This window comes from Coregonus lavaretus (assembly GCF_964263955.1).
Source record: "Coregonus lavaretus genome assembly, chromosome: 32".
Taxonomy (NCBI): domain Eukaryota; kingdom Metazoa; phylum Chordata; class Actinopteri; order Salmoniformes; family Salmonidae; genus Coregonus; species Coregonus lavaretus.
In genome coordinates, this window is record NC_140019.1 from 21,442,078 (window position 1) to 21,465,289 (window position 23,212).

At 41.5% G+C, this 23,212-nt stretch overlaps 1 protein-coding gene across 1 annotated transcript; it reads right to left on the reverse strand.

Moving 5' to 3' along the window:
* Positions 1 to 12,898: 12,898 nt before the first annotated feature.
* On the reverse strand, positions 12,899 to 22,125 carry LOC311107986 (leucine-rich repeat, immunoglobulin-like domain and transmembrane domain-containing protein 3; the record flags this gene model as incomplete). Its single annotated transcript, XM_084150619.1, has 4 exons — positions 12,899 to 13,935; positions 14,134 to 14,439; positions 19,806 to 20,272; positions 22,010 to 22,125. 4 exons carry the CDS (start codon positions 22,123 to 22,125, stop codon positions 12,899 to 12,901), a joined length of 1,926 nt encoding a protein of 641 aa, XP_084006745.1.
* Between the last annotated feature and the right edge of the window lie 1,087 nt (positions 22,126 to 23,212).

Sequence of the window (23,212 nt, forward strand, 5' to 3'; positions counted from 1 at the left end):
GCTGAGATTAGGAGCACACTCTTAAAGGGAGTGCTCCTAATCTCAGCTTGTTACCTGTTTAAAAGACACCTGTCCACAGAAGCATTCAATCAATCAGATTCCAAACTCTCCACCATGGCCAAGACCAAAGAGCTCTCCAAGGATGTCAGGGACAAGATTGTAGACCTACACAAGGCTGGAATGGGCTACAAGACCATCGCCAAGCAGCTCGGTGAGAAGGTGACAACAGAAACACAAAAGTCTGTCAATCTCCCTCGGTTTGGGGCTCCAAGATCTCACCTCGTGGAGTTGCAATGATCATGAGAACGGTGAGGAATCAGCCCAGAACTATACGGGAGGATCTTGTCAATGATCTCAAGGCAGCTGGGACCATAGTCACCAAGAAAACAATTGGTAACACACTACGCCCGCAATGTCCCCCTGCTCAAGAAAGCACATATACAGGGCCGTCTGAAGTTTGCCAATGAACATCTGAATGATTCAGAGGAGAACTGGGTGAAAGTGTTGTGGTCAGATGAGACCAAAATCGAGCTCTTTGGCATCAACTCAACTCGCCGTGTTTGGAGGAGGAGGAATGCTGCCTATGACCCCAAGAACACCATCCCCACCGTCAAATATGGAGGTGGATTCATTATGCTCTGGGGGTGTTTTTCTGCTAAGGGGACAGGACAACTTCACCGCATCTATAGGGACGATGGACGGGGCCATGTACCGTCAAATCTTGGGTGAGAACCTCCTTCACTCAGCCAGGGCATTGAAAATGGGTCGTGGATGGGTATTCCAGCATGACAATGACCCAAAACACACGGCCAAGGCAACAAAGTAGTGGCTCAAGAAGAAGCACATTAAGGTCCTGGAGTGGCCTAGCCAGTCTCCAGACCGTAATCCCATAGAAAATCTGTGGAGGGAGCTGAAGGTTCGAGTTGCCAAACGTCAGGCTCGAAACCTTAATGACTTGGAGAAGATCTGCAAAGAGGAGTGGGACAAAATCCCTCCTGAGATGTGTGCAAACCTGGTGGCCAACTACAAGAAACGTCTGACCTCTGTGATTGCCAACAAGGGTTTTGCCACCAAGTACTAAGTCATGTTTTGCAGAGGGGTCAAATACTTATTTCCCTCATTAAAATGCAAATCAATTCATAACATTTTTGACATGCATTTTTCTGGATTTTGTTGTTGTTATTCTTCAAATAAACCTACCATTAAAATTATAGACTGATCATGTCTTTGTCAGAGGGCAAACATACAAAATCAGCAGGGGATCAAATACTTTTTTCCCTCACTGTATACATACACACACATACACATATACACATATACATACATACATACATACATACATACATACATACATACATACATACATACATTCATACATACATACATACATATACATACATACATACATACATACATACATACATACATACATACATACATACATACATACATACATACATACATACATACACATACATACATACATACACATACTTTGAGCTGTTCTTGCAATAATATGGACTTGGTCTTTTACCAGATAGAGCTATCTTCTGTGTACCTTGTCACAACACAACTGATTGGCTCAAAGAAGGAATGAAATTCCACAAATTAACTTTAAAGAAGGCACACCTGTTAATTTAAATCCATTCCAGGTGACTACCTCATGAAGCTGGTTGAGAGAATGCCAAAAGTGGCTATTTAAAAATAATATATATTTTGTTTTGTTTAACACTTTTTTGGTTACTACATGATTCTGTATGTGTTGTTTCATAGTTTTGATGTCTTCACTATTATTCTACAATGTAAAAAATAGTAAAAATAAAGAAAAACCCTTGAATGAGTAGGTGTGTCCAAACTTTTGACTGGTGGTGTTTATATTTGCAAAATAATATATGGGGGATTGTAAGTGATGCAGAAAATTACATTGATGGAAGCTACAAACTATCTGCACTATTAAAGCTGATATACCCCCCCCCCAAAAAAAATTAAAAATAAGCAACGTTCAGTCTGGTTTAACAATGCTAAAGGGGACTTGCCTAAAGGTGGTCGAGCTGTAATGAGAAAAGTGTTCAGGTGAGCTAATATGCTCTTAAATGGATAGTTCAACCAAATTACAAAATGACACATTGGTTTCCTTACCCTGTAAGCAGTCAATGGACAAGGTATGACAGCAATCCATGATTTTTGTTTTATCTCCCTGGCACTGATTCCAAATGCAAACGTTTTAGCCATTCAAGTCATTGTACCGATATTAGAATTTTTTGCGCAACATGTACAAATGATCCCGAAAGCATCTAAAATTGATTGTGAAGCTCAACAAAGTCCCTTACAGTATAGATCATTTGAACATTATGCTCGAAAAATTATAATACTGGGACCATGACTTCAATGGGATTTGCGCCACACATTTTTAAATCATTAATGACTGGTCGCGTCTGACTGTGGCAACCAGGTTTTTGACCAGACTATATCTTCTGGTGGAATAATTACATTTTATGAATTTACTTTTCAAAATAATGGTTTTAATGAAAATATGTAATTCTTTGTTATTTACATTTTTTGGTAGCCATTTTATAAAAGCAATAAGGCACACAAGTCACTGCTGTATCATGAATATAGTCACAGGTAAATGGATTGATTGACCCTCCGCTTCGTGCCAGGCCGAAAAACGCCATTTACCTGTGACTGTGTTCATTATATCTCACTATTCATTATCACTATATTCCATTATATAGCACTCTCTTGTGCCTTATTGCTTAATGGTTACATTTCACTATTGTGATATATGCTGATGAGACCATGTTGAAAATTGTTACAGTCCCATTTCTCATTTTATTATCCCATTCTTAGATATGGACCTGGAATCAAAAATAAGAGTTATTTATAAATGTTATTTTAAGACCCTTAAACGATGTAATTACAATGTAATTACACAAAGAGAGAAACAATGTAACCACTATGCAGATTGACATGGTTACAAGGTACTTAACTGCTTGCAGCTCACTGCAAACAAACTCTCACTGCAGTGCTTATACAGTACCTATACCCCTTCTTGTGTCGTCATAATTCTAGGATGTAGGTTAAACCAATTAACTTGGGTTTGTTCGTAATCTAGTAATACCATTTTCTCATGAGTAATTGAATGCACCACTGAAGGTTTGAGTGTTGCCAAGCCATTGATGCAGAGTGCCTACATACACTAGCATTTAAAAGCTACTAAGCTACCACATACACTACATGTAAATACACATCTACCACACAATAAGAATTCAATTTCTGAGTAGGAACCAGTCGTCTCCATGATGATTAAGACCACTTTGGCTCAAGGTATCCTTGAAAACAACATATTCTGCATCAGCTTAAAAACAAGGTAGGGCCTATATTCAACATTTTGTACCCTGACCTTTCTTCCTCTCTTTTCTCTGTCTACCTTACACCTTACTCTCCAGTGACCCCCCAGGCTCTTATATACAGCCAGTCACAGGACTAAGTCCTCTCCACTAAGAGTCTGTGATTTGACCTATATAACCTGGGTGAGAGTTGGCACCTAGCTTCTGTCTGTCTGGTCTCTTTTATTAGGCCTCAGGGGTCAAGGTAAAGTCTAGGGGCCCCAACCAGGGCTTTGATACCTGTCGCAAAGGGGACCCAAACAGGGCTTTAATACCTGTCACAAATGGGACCCAAACAGGGCTTTCATACCTGTTGCAAAGGGGACCCAAACAGGGCTTTGATACCTGACGCAAAGGGGAACCAACCAGAGCTTTGATACCTGTCGCAAAGGGGACCCAAACAGGGCTTTGATACCTGTTACAAAGGGGACCCAAACAGGGCTTTGATACCTGTCGCAAAGGGGCCCCAAACAGGGATTTGATAACTGTCACAAAGGGGCCCCAAACAGGGCTTTGATACCTGCCACACAGGGCCCCCAAATACCACAAAAGGCTGTGTAAGGATGAATGTGTAAAAATACCACAGCATATGATGTGGGAACTACTGATGTTGGTTGGAACTAGTGTGTCACGGATTCAGCCGAGGCTGCTCCTCCTCCTTGCTCGGGCAGGCTTCGGCGTTCGTCGTCACCGGAGTACTAGCTGCTACCGATCTATGTTCTGTGTTCTACTTGTCTTGTCTTTATTGTTCACACCTGGTTCCCATTAGGTATTGATTACTTCTCTATTTAACCCTCTGGCTCCCACTGTATGTTGTGCGTGTTTGTTCATGTTTGGTTGTCGTCTGGTGAGCAGGTTTGTTTCCTCCCTGCGTGGAGGTTATGTTATTTACGTTACCTACGAGTAAAGTACTTTTTCGATTAGCTCTGTGTCCTGCGCCTGACTTCGTCCTACCGCATCACACTGACATCCTGACATAGTGAGGAAAACGTCTATATGAACACAAGATAAACTCACTTAGACAGTTTTTTTAGATTCTCTTTATTTTTCCTACATGAAATTCCCTCCTGTTCACTAATGTGTTTTAGTGTACATTCAATCTTACCTTGTGCTAATGTGGATGGATACATTTGGTGTAATCACAAATGACTAGACATTACCTGATTTCAAGTCTTCAGTGTGGGCCACTTCCTTATCCCTAAAACCACTATTCCTTTCCTCAGATTTATATTCTGGTTGTCCGAAGCGATCACACCCAGTATCCAGAGGTCGGATGTAGCTGGAGAGATGATCACTACAGTGCTGAAGATTTCGGAGAGACTGGGAGCACTGTCGGTCAACCGGACGGACAAGAGACTGTTCTGGGTCCAGTTCAGTCTGGAGGGAGAAAGTGCCATTGGATCATGTGACTACAATGGGAATGTTATCAATGTCATTGATCAGCCACTACGGTAAGCAGAATATGTAATTCTAGTTATTAAGTCACTAATTTGTAACTACAATGGTTCACTATGTTGACATATTCTAATGAGACCATGTTGCATTAGGGCAGCTATCTATATTTGGCACTAGAACAATATATAATTAGATATCACTTGTAGATCGGTATATATCATTGCTAACTTCTCAATATTCTTCCCACCAGGTCTCAGTCTTTGGGGATGTCTGTGTTCCTGGAGCAAGTCTATTACACTGATGTGACATCACGGACCATATGGTAATTCAGTAAGTACTCAGGGGGTGAGGCAGATAACGTCAACCTAAAGCAAATGACAAACCCCCCTATTGCTGTCAAGGTGGTACATCCCCTCAACCAGCCAATTGAAGACTCCATGCCTGTCTTTCCCGGTCAGAGTTCAAGGTCTGTTTCCTCATTCCTCAATAAATGTGGTCTTACTCCACATTGAGACGTACCATGAACTATTTTTTAAAAATCTGTTCTAAAACTGTTCTAAAACCTTGAACTCTGTTCTAAAACTATTTTCCAAGACCTTGAACTCTGTTCTAAAACTCAGTTCCAAGACCTTGAACTCTGTTCTAAAACTCTGTTCTAAAACCTTGAACTCTCTTCTAAAACTCTGTTCTAAAACCCTGAACTCTGTTCTAAAACCCTGACCTCTGTTCTAAAACCCTGAACTCTGTTCTAAAACTTTGAACTCTGTTCTAAAACTCTGTTCTAAAATTCTGTTCCAAGACATTGAACTCGGTTCTAAAATCCTGAACTCTGTTCTAAAACTCTGTTCTAAAACTTTGAACTCTGTTCTAAAACTCTGTTCTAAAACTCTGTTCCAAGACATTGAACTCGGTTCTAAAATCCTGAACTTTGTCCTAAAACTCTGTTCTAAAACTATGTTACAAAACTCTGAACTCTGTTCTAAAACTATTTTTCAAAACCTTGAACTCTGTTCTAAAACTCTGTTCCAAAACCTTCAACTCTGTTCTAAAACTCTGTACTGAAACATTGAGCTCTGTTCTAAAACTATTTTCCAAAACCATGAACTCTGTTCTAAACCTGTTCTATCTATAACCGTTTCAATGCAGAGTGGGATGGTCGTACAGGAGAATGTGTGAATGTTTGCTCCAACCCTGCTGAGCAGGAGATCTGCCAGTGCACTGAAGGTTTTGACATTAGCAAACACGGGAACTACTGTGAAGGTATGATATCCATTAGTTTAGCACCAATGCTGTGCTATGCTATATGATGTGATATTATGACATTTCAGTGTTACATATTTATTGTATTAATTATTAAGTGTGAAATGGATGATTACCTGGGATTACTAATAAATAATTTGACTAAACATACATTAATCACATCCTAGATGTCAATGAGTGTGGCCTGTGGGACCACGGCTGTTCCTTGGGCTGTGAGAACATTCCAGGCTCCTACTTTTGCACATGTCCCAAAGGTTACGCTCTGCTTCCTGATAGGAAGATCTGCCAAGGTAAGACAGTGCTGCTGAACCACTGATATGTGTCAAGAAAGGGATTACCCTTTAAGGTCTGTGCTGCTCCTTAACCAAAGGTGGTATTGTCTTGTTCATTTGGAAAGTATGGTTATTTACTCCCAAATGTATCTCTTGAAAATGCATTGATATTAATTCACATAAGCGACAAACACTTTGTTGTACATGTTGTGTGTTTAGACATGTATTTGTGTATCGGTGTACTTCACTAATACATATCTAGCGTTAAGCAATTGCCTCTGAGGGTCAAAATGGCTCCCTTGTCTCTGACCAGAGAGCGGAGGTATGTGAGGATCAGGCAGATGTGAGAGGAAGTCTGCCGGATTACACCTATGTGCCAGTCGTGTTAGAAGGGGCACAGCATTATACTAACCCACAAACAAGATGGCGGGTAACTGTACTCTAAGGACCTGCATTGGCATGTTTGTTGTCAGTGCTCTAAACATACTCATAGTTGCTTGAAAACATATAGAGGTACATGTTGAGATAATGTATGGTGTTACCTGTCATTTGGGGTGACTGCTATGGAATTTGGCTCCGATAAATGTCTTAGAAGAGTCCTTTCATTTATCCCATTTGGATCCACTCTTTTGATAGTTCCCTTTTCTCCACTGGTCCAGATGACAAAGTTGTGAACCCAGTCGAACACAAGGCCTGAGATGCCTTTCTCAGACAAGTACAGCTTCTAAAAAGGATGCAGTACAGTTGTGGATCTAGAACCATTCATGTCATTGACTTAACCTCGCATGAAATAGAGATTAGCATATGGTCCACTGACAAATAGTAGGTAATACAGTGTCCATATTAGGACAGCCTCAGAGTCATAATACAGTGTCCATAATAGGACAGCATTTGACATTATACTTTACATTTTAGTCATTTAGCAGACGTTCTTATCCAGATCGACTTACAGTGCATTCATTTTAAGATAACTAAGAGAGACAAACGCAAATCACCGTCATAGAAATCACATACACTACCAGTCAAAAGTTTGGACAAACCTACTAATTCAAGGGTTTTTCTATATTTTTAATATTTTCTACATTGTAGAATAATAGTGAACACATCAAAACTATGAAATAAGACATATGGAATCATGTAGTAACCAGAAAAGTGTTAAACAAATCAAAATATATTTTAGATTTTAGATTCTTCAAAGTAGCCACACTACTTTCTCAACCAGCTTCATTAGGAATGCTTTTCGAACAGTCTTGAAGGAGTTCCCACATATGCTGAGCACTTGTTGGCTGCTTTTCCTTCACTCTGCGGTCCAACTCATCCCAAACCATCTCAATTGGGTTGAGGTCGGGTGATTGTGGAGGCCAGGTCATCTGATGCAGCACTCCATCACTATCCTTCTTGGTCAAATAGCCCTTACACAGCCTGGAGGTGTTTTCCTGTTGAAAAACAAATGATAGTCCCACTAAGCGCAAACCAGATGGGATGGTGTATCGCTACAGAATGCTGTGGTAGCCATGCTGGTTAATTGTGCCTTGAATTCTAAACAAATCACAGACACTGTCACCAGCAAAGCACCCCCACACTATCACACCTCCTCCTGGTTGAGAGAATGCCAAGAGTGTGTAAAGCTGTCATCAAGGCAAAGGGTGGGTACTTTGAAGAATCTAAAATCTAAAATATATTTTGATTTGTTTAACACTTTTTTGATTACTACATGATTCCATATGTGTTATTTCATAGTTTTGATGTATTCACTATTATTCTACAATGTAGAAAATACTAAAAAATAAGAAACTCCCGAGTGGCGCAGTGGTCTAAGGCACTGCATCTCAGTGCTTGAGGTGTCACTACAGACCCCCTGGTTCGATTCCAGGCTGTATCACAACCGGCCGTGATTGGGAGTCCCATAGGGCGGCGCACAATTGGCCCAGCGTCGTCCGGGTTTGGCCGGTGTAGGCCGTCATTGTAAATAAGAATTTGTTCTTAACTGACTTGCCTAGTTAAATAAAGGTAAAAAATTAAACTTAAATGGGTAGGTGTGTCCAAATTTTTGACTGGTACTGTACATCTTCCTCAATAAGTAGCTATCAGCAAATGCAGTACTAGTAAGAAAAGATAAGTGTGAATGTTAGTTCAAGAAAGGAATTGTTGTTATTGTTTGTTTGTTTTTAGGGTGTTGTGGCATTAATCGAGACACTCTTTGAAGAGGGAGGTGACTGTAACTCTTGTCCTTATATGGGCACCGTAATGTTACAGTCTGTTTCATCTTTTTTTAAGGTGAACTAGTAGTATGTGGATGCACCTGTCTCTGTGTTCCATCCATTGCTGCTTTGTAGATGACCCCTGCCTTTTTATTTGCCCAGTAAACTCTCTCCTCTGTGTAGTGGAAGTCCGGAAGAATCGAGTTGCCAACACTGGCCACAACCCTTTTGTTCTAATCGGTATATGGCCTTACCATGGCCGAAGATCAGCTCTGGAGCTTTCCAAAAGGAACAGAGATTCTCAATCATAGATGGTAGATAGCGTATAGTGCATGATAATGCTCATTATCCCATCACACAAAATATAAACCTGGAGGACTGTGATGTTTGGGATTTCAGAAGTGACCTACACCGGACCCACATCTTGGACCGGACGTGACCGGACGTGACGTAAGATTTGAAATGAAGTACTTCTAGAGAAATGTACTTTTCTAGAGAAACTGAAGGTGAGTACACAGTACATAGTAGTATTATGATGTGGCAGTTTGTGGTTGGTAGCTGTCCATGTGCTCTATACGCTCACATCGTTTCCTGGCTGACTCACTATTGCTATAGAATTAGCTACTTCATTGGCAGTCCCTTTTCAATGTGTGCTGCTCTGTGTTGATACCTTTGTTGAATCAATGTTTCTGGCTAAAAGCCTCTTCATATGGCTCTAATGGGGTGGAGTTCAAGGCAGCTCTGGCTGCTTCCCAATTAAACAGTCATCTCTTAGCAACATGTGCTTTCACACTCTCCTTTCACATGGTGAATATCCTCATATGTCAGTGAAGACAGTCTTGGACAGTCTTGCTTGTACAATTTCTGATGTGTGAGATCTTTTGTATCTTTCAAGCAGAGTAATATTGATTCAAATGATAGAAAATGGTGAAAAAATGTTTAGCTTGTGAAAAGGTCCAAAACATGAATGCTAGTTGTGTTGTGTTGTGTTGTATTGTGGTGTGTTGTGTTGTGGTGTGTTGTGTTGTTGTGTTGTATTGTGGTGTGTTGTGGTGTGTTGTGTTGTATTGTGTTGTGGTATGTTGTGTTGTGTTGTGGTGTGTTGTGTTGTGGTGTGTTGTGTTGTATTGTGTTGTGGTGTGGAGTGTTGTACTGTGGTGTGTTGTGGTGTGTTGTGGTGAGTTGTATTTTGTGTTCTGGTGGCTTGTATTGTGGTGTGTTGTGTTGTGGTGTGTTGTGTTGTTGTGTTGTATTGTGGTGTGTTGTGGTGTGTTGTGTTGTATTGTGTTGTGGTATGTTGTGTTGTGTTGTGTTGTGGTGTGTTGTGTTGTATTGTGTTGTGATGTGGTGTGTTGTGGTGTGTTGTATTTTGGTGTGGTGTGGTTTGTTGTGTTGTGGTATATTGTGGTGTGTTGTATTGTGGTGTGTTGTGTTGTATTGTGTTTTGGTGTGTTGTGGTGTGGTGTGTTGTATTCTGGTGTGTTGTGGTGTTGTATTGTGGTGTGTTGTGTTGTGTTGTGGTGTGTTGTGTTGTGGTGTGTTGTGTATGGTGTGTTGTGGTGTATTGTGGTGTGTTGTGGTGTGGTGTGTTGTGGTGTGTTGTATTGTGGTGTGGTGTAGTGTGTTGTGTTCTGGTGGGTTGTATTGTGGTGTGTTGTGTTGTGATGTGGTGTGTTGTATTTTGGTGGGTTGTATTGTGGTGTGGTGTGGTTTGTTGTGGTGTGTTGTGTTGTATTGTGTTGTGGTGTGTGGTGGTGTGTTGTGTTGTAGTGTGTTGTGGTGGGTTGTATTGTGATGTGGTGTGGTGTGTTGTATTGTGTTGTGGTGTGTTGTATTTTGGTGGGTTGTGTTCTGGTGGGTTGTGGTGTGTTGTACTGTGTTGTGGTATTGTGGTGTGGTGTGTTGTACTGCAGTGTATTGTGTTGTGGTGTGTTGTATTTTGGTGGGTTGTATTGTGTTGTGTTGTGGTGTGTATGGTGTTGTGTTCTGGTGGGTTGTATTGTGGTGTGTTGTATTGGGGTGTGTTGTTGTGGTGTGGTGTATGGTGGGTTGTATTGTGGTCTGGTGGGTTGTATTGTGGTGTGGTGTGTTATGTTGTATTGTATTGTGGTGTGTTATATTTTGGTGTGTTGTAGTGTGGTTTTGGTGTGTTGTGTTCTGGTTGGTTGTATTGTGGTGTGGTGTGATGTGGTGTGTTGTGGTATTGTGTTTTGGTGTGTTGTGGATGTGGTGTGTTGTACTGCGGTGTGTTGTGTTGTGGTGGGTTGTATTTTGGTGTGGTGTGTTGCATTTTGGTGGGTTGTGTTATGGTGGGTTGTATTTTTGTGTGGTGTGGTGTGTTGTGGTGTGTTGCGTTGTATTGTGTTGTATTTTGGTGTTGTGGTGTGTGTGTATTGTGGTTTGTTGTACTGTGTTGTGGTGTGTTTTATTTTGGTGTGTTGTGTTCTGGTGGGTTGTATTCTGGTGTGTTGTGTTGTATTGTGTTGTGTCGTGTCATGTTGTGTTGTGTCGTATTGTGTCTGTCGTGTCGTATTGTATTGTATTGTGTTGTGTTTTTTTTTTTTTTTTGTCATTTAGCAGACGCTCTTATCCAGAGCGACTTACATGAGCAATTAGGGTTAAGTGCCTTGCTCAAGGGCACATTGACAGATTTTTCACCTAGTCGGCTCGGGGATTAGAACCAGCGACCTTTCGGTTACTGGCACAATGCTCTTAACCACTAAGCTACCTGCCGTGTTGTATTGTGTTGTGTTGTGGTGTGTTGTGGTGTGGTGTATTGTATTGTATTGTATTGTATTCTGTCGTGCCGTGTTGTGTTATCTCCTTCCCTCCATTTTCTCTGCCTGAGACAGTCATGTAGCCTGTTGTCCAGATAGTGTGTATTCAGATTAGAATGTGTACCCTTTATGTGTGTCAGTCTATCCTGTATAAGTGTCTTCCTCTCCCTGAGTGAATCAGGCTGGATGAGTAAGTGGGGGAACTTGGAGGAGTGGAGAAGACTTGTCAGTGGCCTGCTTGCTTTTTGTTTACTCCGGAGAGCCATCGTCAGACTCCACCAACCAAACTTCTATTCATACCCAGGTTGACTAGCATATTGTTAGCAGCAGTGTCACAAGTGGCTGTGTAAGTAGCTGTAGGAGGGCTAACTAGGCTGAGAAGGGCTCCGTGTCTCCAGCTGTAGTTGAGTTGAGTTAGAAATGTGCCCGCTCAATGGCCTTTGTCCCGTGATTTCACCCTTGTTGACAACATTTCCGGCTCCTCCCATGTTATCAGGATTTATGGCAACACCTGTTCAGGCACCCAGAAGGCCGTGACCCATTGATTACTGTCCCGCTCTCTCACTGTGCACCCAGCCAGTGGGGCTGTAGGATAGGAGAGGAACACACATGAGTCATAGCGGATATATTCTGACATTTACATGCTCAAATACACAGTCACACGCATGTTGGTGGATGCACAGACATCAACATACTCCATAAGTAACATCTGTGAGACAGTGGAAGTGGAGATCACGGTGGGATCAACAGAGAAGACAGAGGAGGGGTTGTAACTTTGAGAAATATATACACCTGTTGCTGAAGTGAGGAAAGGGCACAGAATCCCATTACTCATGGGTAAAGACCAGAGATGATCACATTGGGAAATATCACACTTAATACATAATAGTGGAGTTGTTGTACAGAGAGCCGATGACAGCACTGTAAGGGGTCACATCACATCACATTGACCAACACTGCCATATATACCCAAATGCTTATATGAAATATGAAGACATGAAATACACAAAGATTTGTTTTATTAAAAAGAAGAATACAATACCATTGTATGTACAAAGAAAAACAATATGTTACACAGAAACTGTTGCATTGTTTGTTGGGCAGGTCAAATCTTCTAATATACTAGTAAAGTAAGGCAACAATTAGCTTGAAGGTTAGACTTTTGAGTGAACCATTGCTAGCAGTATAAATCAATGTGTTGTTGGACTAGGATAGTCGGCATGTCTATTGATACTATATTGAGATCAATGAATGTCTTATCTGTTTAAACCTGGTGTGGTGTATAGTGACTAAGAAGTAAGCCATAGTAAACACTGTGGCAGATGATTTCATTATTGTATTATGAAAAATTGCATTAAATTGAGAATGAATGTAAGTGCTGAGCTGCAAAGACAGCAATCTTAAAATGGAGTTGTCATGATGCCAGTATCATGATGCTGTTTGTTTCCAGCATTAGGGCTGTTTTCCTCCTTCTTTTCTTGCCACGATACTTCTGAATATCGCGATGCTGGTATTGTGACAAACCTATCTCAAAGTGTGATTAAAAAAAAAAAAAAATGAAGGCTTCAACAATCAGTGATGTCATGTAGAGTCTTCATCTAGTACTAGCACAAAAATTCTGACCTGGAACTGTCACTCCTGTATGTCATTTGTGAGTCAATGCTGGACCTCGAGAAGAGGAGCATCCTCTCTTGGGACTCCTCGGTCTGCCTGCGGGCCCACAATTCACTGGGATTAGCGTTCAAGGTTCTCTGCTTCATCGACAGTGTCTCGAACTTCACATACGTGTCTTTAGACAGATCGTCTTCCAAACCTGGCACACTACTCTGGCAGTAGAGTGAGAGGATCTTGTAGACCAGCAGACCGATGACAGGTAAAGCCATGGCGCAGGCAATGCCGCTGACGATCATCAGCAGCTGGTTCGCGGCATCGTCCTCAACAATGTCCAGTGTGAAGAAGTTGATGCAGGGGTCTATCCCTGCGGCACTTCCCTTGGTAACCAGACAAACCTGGTACCTCATTCCAGAAGTCAAGCCTTCGAGGAGGACCTTGCCACTCCCAGCATCGGTATCCATTGTCCTTTTGGAGTCGTCCTCATCGTCGTAAGTAGAGTACACAACGGTGAGAGGGGCATCGCTCGGCAAACCGTTGGCCTTCCAGAGTAGAACAGCGCTGTCCACCGTTTCCTCCACGATCTCCAGATCTTGGACGGACTTGGAAACGTCCTTCTTTTTGCTCTGATCAGCCGCCAGCATATTGTCGCTGCCTTGCTGGATCTTGGATGGTTTGGGTGGGGCTTTCTGCTGCACGTTGCTGGGCGTGAGTTTCTTCTTGGTGGGGACAGGTGGCAGCGTTGTCGTGGCTGGGGCGGTGGTGGTAAACAGGGTGCTAGGGGAATTGGGGAAGCCAGTTGCCGGAGCAGAGGACGTTGTGGATGGGCTATTCCCTTCAGCCTCTCCATTGGGCCTCTGTGGGGGCATGGTTGTAGCGACATAACCTGCCACAGACAGGCTGATGGCAGCCTCTGCATTACCAGCAAAGTTCTTAGCCTTGCAGCTGTACTCCCCGTCGTCTTTGTATGAGATCCCATTTAGGCTGATGACGGACCATCGGACACCTTCTCCCGGAGACTCCTGGACAACTGTAGGTAGATCATGGAAATGCCAAGACTTAATCATCACCAAGATGTAGACTTTCTTTGAATGAATCTCAAAGATCAACTGTAGAACAATAGCAAATCCTAACAAATCAATTTTGAAATCTAAAACTATTGTTGAAAAACATGTTGAATAAGACACTGTATGCCTTTTCTTATAATATAATGTCTCACTGTTGATACCTGTGTTGTTGACAGGTGAGCCATCTGAAGTGGTCCAGATGAGGGTAGGTGTGGGGTAACCCGTGGCATCACAGCGAAGAAGCACATTGCTTCCCAAAGAGGCTGTAATCTTGGTGGCTGACATCATGACGGATGGCTTGAGACATTGGTCCAGCTCCGCCCTTTGGAACATAACCCCAGCCAGGTTCTCAGGCCCGCTGCAGGACAGGAACTGATCCATTAGGACTACTGACGTGTCAGACATTTTGGAGAGCTCGATCAGCTTGGAGATCCTGCAGTCGCAGACCCACGGGTTGTCCTGAAGACCTGGAGGGAAAAAGAGAGGAAATGTTTGTGATAGTTATGCTAGATTAAATGTAAATTAATGTTTGTGAAAAGGTTAGGAATGTGCAGTGGTTCAGAGACGAAGAACATGCTAACAATGATAAATGCTAATAGTAATGTGGCTGCGAATGTAAACAAACTAAAAGAGTGGACTCCAGTCTCTCCTAGCTCATACACAAATTATACAATTGGTCACACTTTATAATAACTCCATGTAACAAAGCCTTTAAAATGGATTAGTAAATCGTTTATTAATAATTTACTAAACATTTCTCTATTCATAAGATGTTTAATATAGGCCCTTATAAACCAATCATTAGTTAAGGTTTTTCGCATGGCAAAAGAAAAAGGTAGTCTGTTTTGTCCCATAGTTGCACACGCATTGGTTTTGTTGCTAAACAACCAACCCGTCTATGGCATGTTCATCTTTTTGCGAGAAATTACACTGGTTACTCAAAACATTTATAAAGTATTTATAAAGTGTAAATAGAACACACTTTAGGCCACGCAAAATACTTAACTAATGATTAGTAAATGGTTTATAAGGACCTATATTTAACATGTCATAAATGATCTTATGAATCATTATTAAATACTTTGATAGTTGTATGTAAATGTGTGAATAACTAGGTTACGAAATGTGGGAGTAAAGATCAATAAACAGTGGTGTAAAGTACTTACATAAAAACACTTTAATGTACTACTGAAATAGTTTTAGGGTATCTGTACTTCACTTTACTATTTATATTTTTGACTACTTTTACTTTTACTCCACTACATTCCTAAAGAAATTATGTACTTTTAACTCCCATACATTTTCCCTGACACCCAAAAGTACTCGTTACATTTCGAATTCTCAGGCAGGACAGCAATGCGGTCCATTTCGCGCACCTATCAAGATAACGCGTTTTCATCCCTACTGCCTCTGATCTGGTGGACTCACTAAACGCAAATACTGCATTTGTAAATTATATCTGAGTGTTGGAGTGTGGCCCTGGCTGTCCATAAATAAATAACAAAACTAGAAAATCCAGCCATCTGGTTTGCTTAATAAAAGGAATTTGATGCATAGCATTTACTTTAAGTATGACAATTTAGTACGTTTTCCACTACTGCACTTAAGTACATTTAAAACTAGATTCTATTAGACATTTACTCAAGTACTATTTTACTGGGTGTCTTTCACTTTTACTTGAGTCATTTTCTATTAAGGTATCTTTACTTTTACTCAAGTATGACATCTTGTACTTATCTAAAGTCAACAAAAACATTGACGGCATAATATGCTATGAATTCCATGTTCATCTATTTTCCCGCCAACATTATAGAAAAAAAAACTATACATAGTTAATTTTCTGTACAGTTCTGTACAGCTAGCATGTGTAACTTAGTGTTCTCATTCTAGGTATGGATACAGTAGCGTTACAACTGAGCCATCCTTCTATTACCCTAATGATGGGATTTCTCAGACCGAGGGTCAGACATGGGTCAGATTTGGAGTCGTATCATCTCTTACAAATGACATTAAGTTACTAGCATGTTATGCGTGTGAAAGGAGGGTAGAGCCGCTTTCGCAGAACACACACACAGACACACATGCTAACAGAAACACAGCTACTGTACATAAACACACTCAAACACACATACACTCTCTTTCTCTTTCTTTCTTTCTTTCTTTCTTTCTTTCTTTCTTTTTTCTTTTTTTCTTTTTTTCTTTTTTTCTTTCTTTTCTTTCTTTCTTTCTCTCGCTCTCTCGCTCTCTCGGTCTCTCGCTCTCTCGCTCTCTCGCTCTCTCGCTCTCTCGGTCTCTCGCTCTCTCGCTCTCTCTCACTCACTCATTCACTTACATGCACACTCACACACTCACACGCACACACGCACACACACATGTGGAAGTGCATGTGTATTGTGGAAACCCCTTAACCATGCTTAACCAGATTAGTTGTACTTAACTGGGGACAACCCAACCACAAACTCTAAACCTGTTGTTGGCTTTTTTCCCAACATACTACAGTGCACTACCTGGTCTTTTAAAGGGGCAATCTGTAGTTGTTACATTTTTGGACTTTTGAATTAATGATGTACAGTATACCCATTGATTCTTGAAGAATACCACTTATAAATACCCCATGAGCTTAGTTCAACTGTCTTACCCCATAAAACCCCAAAATAAAAGTTTTTTTTCTCCATTGTTTCTAAACACTGTAATTTTAAACAAACACTGTATTGCCTCAACATGGTTCAAACTATATTGTGACATCATGGATGGTCAGTCCTTCCATCCATAGCTCTGTCTATGAATTTGAGAGTGTTGACATTTCTTCAGCCCTATTCCTCAGCTTTTACCAAAACAGTGGCGGGGTGTCCATTTTGTTATTGTTTGAACTCCAGATTGCCCCTTTAATAGATGGAAGAAAAGAAAAAAGAAAGAAAACATTAACCGCTAATCATTTGTTTTATGTTAGCTCAGGGTATCTTTAAAAACTTCAGTTAAGAGAATTGTTTTACTGAAGACTAGCTCAAATATTGCTCTGTGATACACTCTTGATACAGCCTTTGAGCATTGAAGTGGGCCAACCTCTGAACAGTGCTGAAAAGGTTATTCTATAATGTGATGGTACGGGAAGTGTCTATATTCTTTACATGGGACGTTGTGTGTCTTCCTTAGGGAAAGGCTAATCTTGTTTCTCCTTCCAGGACACCAGCGAATACAACAACTTTTTTCAGTATGGATAAGCTTGCTGGTCCTTAAACACACCATTAACATTATCCCACTCTTCAAGCTAGTTCTCAGACAGAGTGAAAGAGAGAGTATTTTCTTTAAGATGGGTAACCTTCAGTCTTAATGAATTCTATACTTCTTCAGTCATAAACAACATTGTACATGTGATTTGTTTTAGAAATGTCCCATTGGTAAGTCCCTTAACAATTCCCGGTTTATTTATTGATGTATTTATTTATTTGTCTTGTATCCGAATGCTCTCTACAATGTATACATCAGTTTGTACATCAGCATTCTATTCAGCATTTGGCATGCCAATGAAAACCTGGGTACATCTGAGGGCCTGCTTACACCTTCACACAATCTGAAGATTTAGTGTGAAGCCCAAAATACATGGCATGTTTGTACAAATCAAAGCATGGAAAAATAACTAATTAGATTTGTCAAAGCCCAAGGTCAGAAAGGGACTATCATTGCATGATAACTTTAACTCCCCACTTCTTATGAGGTGGATCTAAAATAGGTTGACCTGGTAACAGCTGGTAGAGCATGAGGCATGAGGTGGATCTAAAATAGGTTGACCTGTAGCTCAGCTGGTAGAGCACGGCGCTTGTAACGCCAAGGTAGTGGGTTTGATCCCCGGGACCACCCATACACAAAAATTTATGCACGCATGACTGTAAGTCGCTTTGGATAAAAGCGTCTGCTAAATGGCATATTATTATTATTATTATAACATGCAGCTACTGCACCTAAATGCTGTGGACATGTACAGTTGAAGTCGGAAGATTACAAACACTTAGGTTGGAGTCTTTAAACTCGTTTTTCAACCACTCCACACATTTCTTGTTAACAAACTATAGTTTTGGCAAGTTGGTTAGGACATCTTCTTTGTGCATGACACAAGTAATTTTTACAACAATTCTTTACAGACAGAATATTTCATTATAATTCACTGTATCACAATTACAGTGGGTCAGAAGTTTACATACACTAAGTTGACTGTGCCTTAAAACAGATGTCATGGCTTTAGAAGCTTCTGATAGGCTAATTTACATCATTTGAGTCAATTGGAGGTGTACCTGTGGATGTATTTCAAGGCCTACCTTCAAACTCAGTGCCTCTTTGCTTGACATCATGGGAAAATCAAAAGAAATCAGCCAAGACCTCCGAAAAAAATGTGTATACCTCCACAAGACTGGTTCATCCTTGGGAGCAATTTCCAAACACCTGAAGGTACCACGTTCATCTGTACAAACAATAGTACGCAAGTATAAACACCATGGGACCACGCAGCCGTCATTCCACTCAGGAAGGAGATGCGTTCTGTCTCCTAGAGATGAACGTACTTTGGTGCGAAAAGTGCAAATTAATCCCATGAGGAAGGAAAATTATGTGGATATATTGAAGCAACATCTCAAGACATCAGTCAGGAAGTTAAAGCTTGGTCGCAAATGGGTCTTCCAAATGGACAATGACCCCAAGCATACTTCCAAAGTTGTGGCAAAATGGCTTAAGGACAACAATGTCAAGGTATTGGAGTGGCCATCACAAATCCCTGACCTCAATCCTATAGAAAATGTGTGGGCAGAACTGAAAAATTGTGCGATCAAGGAGACCTACAAACCTGACTCAGTTACACCAGCTCTGTCAGGAGGAATGGGCCAAAATTTACCAAATGTATTGTGGGAAGCTTGTGGAAGGCTACCCGAAACGTTTGACCCAAGTTAAACAATTTAAAGGCAATGCTACCAAATACTAATTGAGTTTATGTAAACTTCTGACCCACTGGGAATGTGATGAAGGAAATAAAAGCTGAAATAAATCATTCTCTCTACTATTATTCTGACATTTCACATTCTTAAAATAAAATGGTGATCCTAACTGACCTACAGCAGGGATTTTTTACTAGGATTAAATGTCAGGAATTGTGAAAAACTGAGTTAAATTTATTTGGCTAAGGTGTATGTAAACTTCCGACTTCAACTGTAGTTGATAGTCTATTGATAGTCTGTTGAGCATCTATAGATGGACTTTCCAAATACAGAGTTACCCAAATAGGTCTTGGAACCTCAATGTGAAGATGGAAATATGCCTTTAGGTTAAACTTAGCAGTCACTAAGTATACACATTGCATTACAGTCCACGTGCCAGAAAAAAAGTGCCATCACGTTGAGGTATTGTCATAACGATTGCCATGGATTTCATGAGCAGCTGATCAGTAGAAGCATGTGTTCTAGTCAGGGCAAAAGCTTGCGCAACCAGTACAGATGTAGGATCTTAATTTGAGACAATTTGCTACAGCAGGAAAATAATCCTGCAGCAACAGGACATTTTAATTATTATGTGGATTATTATTAATGGACATTTTGTAGGGGTAAATAATTTTTTTGTAAAGGAAAATCAAGTCAGAAATGTCTAAGTGGAAATTATAAACTTCAGAAGCCTTTTTAAACCTCAAATACACTACAAGTTTGTGTTGCAGAAAAGTTATCCTGCATCAGGGTGATCAAATTCTACATCTATAGCTCTTGAGGGTGGAGGGTTGTGCACCCCTGCCCAAAGTCCTAACCTTAAACCCTCATCCCCACATCACCCACTCACACTTCAACCTCAGTTCTCTTACCGAGCACCACTTTCTGGGACAGGTTGGAGGAGACATGCATTCTGTTGAACGGCGGCCAGATATCCACGAGGTCCGAAGACAGAGTGGTCAGCTTGTTGCTGGAGATATCCAGGTAGGTGATGTTGACCAGATACGGGATAGCCTCCACAGCCACGCTGGTCAATTGGTTGTTGTGAAGATCCAGCGTCCTCAGACTAGGCATCTCCTTTAGGGACTCCCAGGGAAAGGTGGAGATCAGGTTCCCGTCCAGTCGCAGTTCGTGGAGGACCTTGAGGTTGTAGAAGGCGGCAGCGTCCACAGACGAGATAGAGTTGTAGGTGATCCACAGGTAGCGCAGGTCGTTCAGGTAGTAGAAGGCCTCGGTGGGGATGCGCCGCACTGCCGTCTTCTCTACCCGCAGTTTGACCGTATCCACGGGGACGTTGACGGGGATGTCGGACATGTCTGGGTCGTTACACAGCACAGATCTGAGAGGGTCAGAATAGATAAGCTCAGTTTAAATATATCAAAAACTCATATTTTCTCTCTCCAAAGCTAGAGTTCCATAAAATAGCTTTTACCTATCCAGTATAGTCAGATCAGTGATTACCATTCGGAAGGGGTTGGAGGGTTCTTCAGTCCTTGTCCTTGAGAACCACAGGGTGTTGTTCCAGCCCAGTAGCCTTCTAAACCACCTGATTCATCTGATCATCTAGCCCTTAATAGCTTGAGTATGTGCGTTAACGCTGGGCTGGGACAAAAGCCTAGAAAACTGACCAGGATTGAAGAGCTCTGTACTTTGTGTTTCCAACACTTGAGTTGCAGTTATTCTAAACATGGGATAGGTATTGAGAAAACGTGCACCTCTATTAAACTCATAATTCAAAGTCTAAGAGGTCGGACACAAGGTTATAATACAAAGAGGGACAGGAGGTTCTGATACTAAGAGGGACAGGAGGTTCTGATACTAAGAGGGACAGGAGGTTCTGATACTAAGAGGGACAGGAGGTTCTGATACTAAGAGGGACAGGGGGTTATAATACTAAGAGGGACAGGAGGTTCTGATACTAAGAGGGACAGGAGGTTCTGATACTAAGAGGGACAGGAGGTTCTGATACTAAGAGGGACAGGGGGTTATAATACTAAGAGGGACAGGAGGTTCTGATACTAAGAGGGACAGGGGGTTATAATACTAAGAGGGACAGGAGGTTCTGATACTAAGAGGGACATGAGGTTCTGATATTAAGAGGGACAGGAGGTTCTGATACTAAGAGGGACAGGAGGTTCTGATACTAAGAGGGACAGGAGGTTCTGATACTAAGAGGGACAGGATGTTCTGATACTAAGAGGGACAGGAGGTTCTGATACTAAGAGGGACAGGAGGTTCTGATACTAAGAGGGACAGGAGGTTCTAATACTAAGAGTGACAGGAAGTTCTGATACTAAGAGGGACAGGAGGTTCTGATACTAAGAGGGACAGGAGGTTCTGATACTAAGAGGGACAGGGGGTTATAATACTAAGAGGGACAGGAGGTTCTGATACTAAGAGGGACAGGGGGTTATAATACTAAGAGGGACAGGAGGTTCTGATACTAAGAGGGACATGAGGTTCTGATATTAAGAGGGACAGGAGGTTCTGATACTAAGAGGGACAGGAGGTTCTGATACTAAGAGGGACAGGAGGTTATGATACTAAGAGGGACAGGGGGTTATAATACTAAGAGGGACAGGAGGTTCTGATACTAAGAGGGACAGGAGGTTCTGATACTAAGAGGGACAGGAGGTGCTGATACTAAGAGGGACAGGAGGTGCTGATACTAAGAGGGACAGGAGGTTCTGATACTAAGAGGGACAGGAGGTTCTAATACTAAGAGGGACAGGAGGTTCTGATACTAAGAGGGACAGGAGGTTCTAATACTAAGAGGGACAGGAGGTTATGATACTAAGAGGGACAGGAGGTTCTGATACTAAGAGGGACAGGAGGTTATAATACTAAGAGGGACAGGAGGTTCTGATACTAAGAGGGACAGGAGGTTCTGATACTAAGAGGGACAGGAGGTTCTGATACTAAGAGGGACAGGAGGTTCTGATACTAAGAGGGACAGGGGGTTATAATACTAATACAAAATACATGGACCATTTTAAAAAAATCTGTGAAAAATGATCCAGATTCCAATATAATAAAATATGTAAAGACAACCTCCTGTAAGAAATATGGTAAATACCTGGTCCCCGTTCCATCACTCCGTCCATGGTAAACACAGGTACACTGGGAAGGACAGAAGGAATGGGCCACACTGAAGCAGCACAGGAAGACATGGGCGTAGAGAAGAAGATGCATGGTTCACCAAATCAACCCAACACGCTCACACCACAAGTTCAGGAGAAAGAGGAAAAGACATCCGAATTCATGTAGAAAGGTTAAAAAACACACCTAATTTTTGGTAGAGAGGGGAAAAGAAGAATAGTCCCGGAGTCCCACACGCATAAGAAGTGCTTACAGGTGACCCATCATTAGGATGGGAGAAGGGGGAGGGGAGGACAGTAAGGCCAGATTAGTGGAGGATTTCACGGGGCTGACTAGGTCACGCAAGCCAGGACATGGAGGATAGAAATCAGCCTTGGGGACACGAACGCTAATTGGCTAGCACACTACGCGGGGAGGTTTCCCCTTACCAGATCCCCCAGATCTCCTCACACACCCACAGCCTTCATCACCCCAGTCTACCCCTCCCCCCCTCCCCCCCTCCCCAGCACACACCCAGAGCCTTCATAACCCCAGTCTACCCCCCTGACCCCACCTAACACACACCCACAGCCTTCATTACCCCAGTCAACACTTTTTTGTTTTGTTTAACACTTTTTTGGTTACTACATTATTCCATGTGTTATTTCATAGTTTTGATGTCTTCACTATTATTCTACAATGCAGAAAATTGTCAAAGAAAAACCCTTGAATGAGTAGGTGTGTCCAGACTTTTGACTGGTGCTGTATATATATATGTATATTTAACATAAGATCATTTGTCTTGAATGAGCTCCACCTGTAATCTAAGAGGTGTTATATTGACATCCACTGTGTAGAAATGGTTACTTCACACATATTTATTGTATGGAGAACACTAGAATAATTAACCATTATACTCATAAAAAAATAAGTGTTATTCATTATAAGTGATTTTTTTATATTTACACTTGAGTGGGTCAGAAACAGACTGCTGCTGGTCTTAGCTTGGTCCTGACTGAGAGAAAGAGGGCCGTCTATTGTTAGAATGGCAGTTGGTTGAGAATAGATATACTGGAGTCATTTTGCCTGTGAGGGCAATACATACATACATACAGTACATATACATATATATATATATATACAGGTAACTGCCAAAATAAAGGAATCACCAACATAAAGTGTCTTTTTTTAGGCCGTTGGT